This window comes from Morone saxatilis, unplaced genomic scaffold (genome assembly GCF_004916995.1).
Source record: "Morone saxatilis isolate NCDOM2014 unplaced genomic scaffold, NCSU_SB_2.0 Contig14, whole genome shotgun sequence".
In the NCBI taxonomy this organism is placed as follows: Eukaryota; Metazoa; Chordata; class Actinopteri; family Moronidae; genus Morone; species Morone saxatilis.
In genome coordinates, this window is record NW_023339696.1 from 18,450,562 (window position 1) to 18,457,779 (window position 7,218).

Below are 7,218 nucleotides of genomic sequence, written 5' to 3' on the forward strand. Positions count from 1 at the left end.
TAAAACATGAAAAATGTCATTAAAGGCCACACAGCGGTGTGCGTGATAGTGCAGCCCAGCACCCTGAGGGTGTCAGGGGGTTGAAGACTGCCACAGGGTCTGCTGGTGGAAACTCACATATGTGGGAGATGATGACCGCGAGTAAAACTCATCAGCAATTAATTACAAGAGTTATCCAAAATAGTTTTCACTTTCTGGCTTCCATTAGTTCGTTAATCACTATCGCTGAGGCTCTACATCTGCACAACCACAGGGAATCCAAAGAGAAAAATACTATTGATTTTAAGAGAGGAACTCTCATATCTTAATTTTTAATAGCAAACAAAATAAAAAGATAGGAAAAAATATAAATTAGTAATCAGTGATTAATGTGTGAAGTTTCTCATTAATATTCACCTCATGTACATTCCATCACCTGACACTAAGCATTCATATTGTTTGCTTTAATGTCCAATGTGTAGCATTTAGGAGCAACTATTGTCAGAAATTGAATATAATATTGATAGGTATGTTTTCATTAACTGAAAATAAGAATTGTTGTGTTTTCGGTAAGTTTTTAGTCTGTCATGTTTCTACAGTAGCCCAAAACAGACAAACCAAACACCTAGTGTAGATACCTGTAGACAAGTTTCACAGCCATTGTAGTGTCTCGCACAGGCTTGGAAGGTGAGCGGTATTCAGTTAGTTGCAATCTGCAACTTCACAGCTAGATGCCTCTGACTCCCAACACGGGTCCTTAAAGTAAAAGCAGAAATACCCCAAAGTGAAAATACAAAAATATTATCTGCAAAGTGTACTTTAAGTATGAAAAGTAAAAGTACTAACAATATTATACAGTATACCATATACAGTATTAGTATTGTTATTATTAGTGGTGGTAGTAGTAGTACTAAAAATGTGTACTATTTTAATGTTTTAAAAAATAAAAGCAAAAAAAAAAAAAGAAGTAGTATAAGTTATTATTACTCTAAAGCCTGGCAGTCCCTACGGGGTTGCAAAATAAATCTGAGGGGCTGTGAAATAATTAACAATATAGAAGAAATTATGTGACGTGTTTATTCTTTCATCACTTTTTTCTCAAATCGTGTGAAATGTTGTGGAGGATGACCTCCTCTTGACTAAAAAACTATTGAAATTGAAACAATGTGTGAAGGGAACATACAGTTGAATCTCACAGCTCACAGCTCATAGTTGTATGTAGTGTTTGAAGAGGCATTGCAAGTAGGCATTGGCTATAAAGGTCACAAGCCAAAACAGTTTACAACCAGTGTTATAAAGAATATGATATGATATTATATGATATGACAAAACTATGACTCAACAGACATTCTCATCACATGCCCACATATTTATGATCATTGAACGTTGCCTTTTATTTGTGTGATGTTATTTCTCTCAAAATGACCTTTGGGGTTAAATATTTAAAAATATAAAGTAAATAACAGCTCTGCCAGCTGGTATGACAAATCCTTAATGTCTCAGAGCTGCACTCCACACAGATGGAGTCATATAATCCCAAGCACTTGAGAAACTTGTTAATTTGTTGTTCTTATTTTATTTGCTCGTCCATTTCGTTTCTCTAACATGTTTCCCACTTTCCTGTTCTTTGTATCTCCTGTCTTTGCCCTCTTTTCTCTCAGTCATGCAGCTGATGTGATGGAGACATCTGCCTGGAAGTCCATGGTGATCTCTCACCCACACCTGGTAGCAGAGGCCTATCACTCCCTGGCCTCGGCTCAGTGCCCCTTCCTGGGTCCCCCGAGAAAACGGCTCAAACAGTCCTAGTGGTGCGGAGAGGCTCTCCTGTCCTGGCCCTGCTGTGTCCTCCTGTACCAGCGACCTCACTGCTCCTCCCTCCCAGTCCTCCTTTCTCTCCTACAGCATCCAGACTGAAACCCCTGGCTGGATATAGCTGAGGGGAGCTACTCAGCTGGGCAGACCAGAGAATTACAGGACTGATGCCACAGAGGAGCTATCTCTGTAGGTGGGGATGGAATGAATTCTATAAGATCTAAACCTGGATATTTATGGTTTGCAAGCTTAAAACCTTGCGTATTCCAAATACCCTTTGTCTACAATAGTGGAAAGCTAAAACCATAATCTGCGAGTCAGTCGCGTAAAGAACTGATCTTCTCGCCTGGAAGAAAAGTCTCTTCTGACTTCCTGTAAATACAATTTTGTGGCGTATTGTCTTGTACAGTGTCTCGAATGTTAAAGCCCAAACTGTTGTTACAAAAAGACAAGTGAAGAGGATCAACCAACCAGGAAGTGAAAGACTACTGTTCTCATTGTTGTTGATTTTAACAGTGTTTGCACAAAGTATTGTTTATATACAGCACAAAGATATCTCAGTTTGAATGAAAGAAAACAAATCTGAACACGTTTTAATGTTCACTATTTAGCCTGTGCCTTAAACCGGCCAAACACTGTATGGGTTAAGTCAGATTTTAGCCCTGGTTGCCCTGATTCTAAAACAGGGCTAAATTTCTGCCGACCGGATGTGAATTGACATGCAGTTTGATGGGGGGTCACGATACAACATTAATTAACTGAACAATCAACGATCTGACTGTCAGATTGGTAGGATTTCTGGCATGTCAGAAATTGTGATCAGCTGTCTGTTTGAGTTTGAGCAGTTTAACAGTTTGATTTCCCACATGACTGCTGTCAAAATATCCGTTATGCTGCTTTTAATATATTTTGGAGAAGTGTTTTACATGTTGTGGCTAAAACTGTATTCTTGACTGAGGCTATAGATATACTGCTATACTGTGATATAAAACTGAACTGTGCTACAGAACAAACTGACCATATTGTCTGCATCTTCCAGCCATCTGCAGCTCCATATTTTTCTTTTTTCATTTCCATTCATGGTAGAATTGCACAAAACTAGTCCTGGATTTCGCTCATCAGAGGAAGCAGTTGTCTTCATTAAACTTTCTTGGAATTGTCACTGAAAAAAAAAGCAGCTGTTTCATTGACCCATCCAGTGTGAACATTAAAGTCGCAGGTTCTGGCCATGTGGAAAGGCAGATTAACTTGAGTAGTGTGAGAACACAACGTAGAAGATGAATAAAAACACACAGTGTCCACCTGGCTGTAAAAAAGATCATCAAATGATCAGATTTTTACTCACCTGTTACCACAATTCATTCCCTGTGACTGAATCAATGTTTTGGCCTCTAAACCTATAAAATACAGATGTTTTGAATTTTGTCCAGCATGCCTGTGTCTTCTTTCGTCTTTGATATCTTCATCACTGTGCAGTTTGGCCACATCTACCAGTTACTGACTCATTAATGAACAGCCTCTTTCAACTTGCCGCCAGATCAGTGTGTGTGAGTAACACATTTCAGTTTCAAGCTTAATCCTCTCGTGATCAAAGTTCATTCCCCCGGTGCACGTGTTACTCACCTCGTCTGATCACAAGAGCTCATATACAGCTGTGTCGTATGTAGACTCAGCTCTCACTCATGGTCACAGGCCTGTTTGACTTTGTCTCAGTGGCCTTGCTTAGAGAACAGATAGGTTGTAATCACTTCAGAGAGAGCTGGGCCTTTCTCTTGGACAGTATTTTAACAGGGATTTCTCTGTGTTGACCAAAGTCGAAGCCCAGCGGGCTTTAAGGAAGCTCATCCCTGAGCCCTGCAAATCGCTCCTCATCAAACAGTCAGCCCTGGCCGGCGATCATTGGAGATATTCTGGCATTGTCCCGGCACTCATCAAACAGAGGAAAGGCCATTATTTGTGATACACACAGTACACTGTAGAATCCTGACAGACCACATATTAGGAGGAGTGATGATTCAATTACATTATTTATATTTATGGAGCCGCAACTAAATGTGAAGATATTGTGATCGATGTGTGCTTCAGTGCAAATGAAGAGCATTATTTTTGAATGAACCAGTACTAAGAAGTTGAGCTGGGTAGTATATGAGAATGGATTAAGAGACTTTGATATGATTGTTGTCTAGGGTTGTTGTTGTAACCTATTTCGAAATATAGATTACATTTGTGTTTTCCTGGTTTAGTGACACTGAAGTGCCTGAGCACCATTATTCGCTTGAAATAGATGTTATAGAAGAATAGTAGTATGGGATTGCGTTGTATTGTAAAGATGTATATAATAAAGTTGCCACTGAGTGTGTATACTGCGTAATCTGCAAGGCCAACCATTTACTGGCTATTTTAAAAACCATTGGCAATTGAGACACTAATAGTATAGAGCTGAAAACAGTGGTTTATTAATATGCTTACTCTTCATAATGCCTGATAACCTTACAGCCAATATTTCTGAGTTTGAGAGTTTCCCTGTAAAGGTCAAGGTGTGTGTGCATGTGTGTTGGACTAAGAGTGTGTGAACGTGGCAGGCATATGGTGCTCTATAAGTGGACACGCATGTCAGCACATGTGCTTTTTTGGGAATGTCCCTGAGATAGGAAGAGGCTTTATTCACTTGAGTCTGTCCTGCCAGTGTGACCTTCTTCATATGAGCTGGAATTTGAGGCATCAGGGTGTGATTTTTTTTCTAGCTTTGATAGTCAGCTTGTGTAGCAGCTTGCAGCCAACCTTCTGTGTCTTTGTAAAGATGTGTGTGTGTGTTTGTGTGTGTCTCCATTGGCCTTAGATGAGACAGTCAGGGGGAGATAGATGGAGCGATGCATGTGGAGAGGCGTACTCAGTTGTTATGCATGCTGTATGAGTCTGTCACTCCCTCCCTCCTCCTCGCTCTTCCTCATGTGCCTCTGCCTTGCCTCCCCATCATTCACTCCTCCTTTTATGGGAGGAAGGAGAGCGAGGCGTGGCAGGTCAGTGCTGTGAAAGCCTGTGACAAGCTCTGCGTCTGTGTTAGCCTGCCATCACGAAAGAGGACGAAGAGCCGCACTGAGATTGATGCTTGCTGGTCTATACTGCCAAGCAGCAGTGAGGAGAGAGAGAGAGAGAGAGTGTTGGGTGGGTGTCGGATTTTCTTGCTTTTTTGAGTTCAGGATCTTGATATTTAAACCTCAACTATTTTTATGTCAATGCCTCCCACTTGTCACAGACTTTAGCGTCTCTGTAAATATCAATATTGTCGTAATTTCACTTGAACATTTGACTTTCTCTTATGTCCAAGAGAAACTAAAAAGACAACCTCACCAACACTATGACTATTGTTAAAATCCGTCGGGCAGGTGTGTATCTGATGTACCAGTGGAATTAGTCTTTAACTACCTCCTACACTCTTCAGGAAGACATTAAGGGACCATGGTGGCTTGACCACTTTTTCACTGGAAAAAAGTGACTACCTCCAGTATCTGGTCTGAAATCTATTTATTGAACCTGCACTCGTTCATTTGTTGGGGGCAGTACAATAAACTTTATCACCAGATAGTTGCCAACTTTCTGTCCACTGTTTGGTGCTGGACAGATAGTGTAAAGTGGGCTTATCAGAGCTTTATCAATGAAAACTGCAGCTTGAAACGAGGTTGATGAGAGCACTGAGACAGAGTTATAATCGCAGGATGTAAAAACAAAAAAAATTAGCTAAAAGATACTAAAACTCACCACAGAGATAACAGGAACTACAACGTTGGCAGATAATTCTCTGTAGGTTTGTCAGAACAAGCTATATTTTTTGTCATATGATCTATTTTACTGTAAAAAATAATAATTACAGCAGCTTTAAATTTCAATCTATTAAATGTGATGAGACACTCGTAGGTCAGAAAAACATAATTTGCTTGGTGTTTTTAATTAGCTCTTACATATGTTTAAGGAGTTGCTTGACTACTTATATGCACCAAAAATTATATATTTATACCCATACCCTTTATTAATTAAGTATTCATTTTCTAATAGGCCCTTAAACTATAAAGTATTAATAACTGATTTGGTCACATTAGTAGAGCCATTAGTTTCAATTTATAAACCCTTTATAAACTTTGCTTTATTAAAAAAAGGTTCTACCCAATCATGTGAAACCACCAGAATAGCACTGCCTAATGCCACATTAGTGAGAGCACATTATAACCTTTTGTGAGGAGATATTTGACCATATATCCCTCATGATATTCCAAGTAATCCACTCAGTCGGTATCATCTGTGACAGGCGAGGGGAGCTCAGGCCTTGGGGCAGAGAAATGGAAGCATGAAGTGACAGGGGTAATGGATGGATAGAGGGATGAAGAGTGATTGGGTGTCATACAGGTGGGATAGGGCCAGACAGATAGTGAATGAAGGTGTGATGAAGGATGGATGGCCGGAGCACCTCAGACATTGACAGCGTTGAGAGATTTGTCTTCTTTGTACTCCATTTGCCTTGTTTCTCCGTCTCCACTGTGCCCGAGTGAGTTAAATTACATAAAACTATTTACTGACAATTCAGCAGCAGCGGTAGTGGCGGTTGATGGTTTTGCTGTGATACTGTACCTGCGTCTGAGTGTTGGGAGACGCCATTTCAGGAGAATCCTCCATTCTGGGGATTGTCATAGGGATTAGTGGACGGGCACAAACAAACAAACTGCAATCCACAATGAACTGTTTGCTAATAACACCGGATGTAGAAATTAGACAACCAGACAAGGGAGTTGAGTCATACGCACACACAAACACAATTATGCATATATATATGAGCTGCTAATTGCTTTGTGTGCACAAATCCGTCCTGTGAATGTGCCGGTGCAATATTGCGGTGCTGGGGGTGTTTGCCCGGCTCATAACCGCAGACCAATGTGGCGGAGACAAGCTCATATATTAAGATAACCCCGAAATGGAATGGAATTGTATTTCCCCGGCGGTTCAAACGACTTCTGTGGTTGTAAACTGATAGTGGATGAGATTTGGCTTTAATGAAGCAAGACTTATTGCGCACAGTGCAACAGAGGTGCATGGGTGTATGTGTTTCATTATTTGAGTGTGTGTTTGAATGTGCATGTGTGTCAGTGTGTCCATTTTTTCCGTAACAAGGAGCGCTGTTATCTATGGCCACATGTTTGCTTGCGCCCTCACGGTGGATGTTATTGTATCACTATTTTTCTTGCTCTGAGGTTGTGAGTGTGTATATGAGGGCTGTGATTTATTTTGCCTGAAATAATCAAGTGAAAGGTTTTTATTTTGTACTTGTCCCTGGTGTAATCGTTCTCAAGGTTGTGTGTGTGTGTGTGTGTGTGTGTGTGTGTGTGTGTATAGACAGTCTGCAAGAGTGTCATCTTCATCTGTTTATTAGAATGTTCC

General features: G+C 40.4%; 1 protein-coding gene across 1 annotated transcript in view; it reads left to right on the plus strand.

Moving 5' to 3' along the window:
* Positions 1-3,215, plus strand: part of spop (speckle type BTB/POZ protein) — a 63,321-nt gene extending 60,106 nt beyond the window's left edge. The window contains exon 10 of the mRNA XM_035655422.1: positions 1,641-3,215. Within this exon, the coding sequence (XP_035511315.1) occupies positions 1,641-1,785 (145 nt within the window). The 3' untranslated portion in view covers positions 1,786-3,215. The remainder of the gene's footprint in view (positions 1-1,640) is intronic.
* Positions 3,216-7,218: the final 4,003 nt, after the last annotated feature.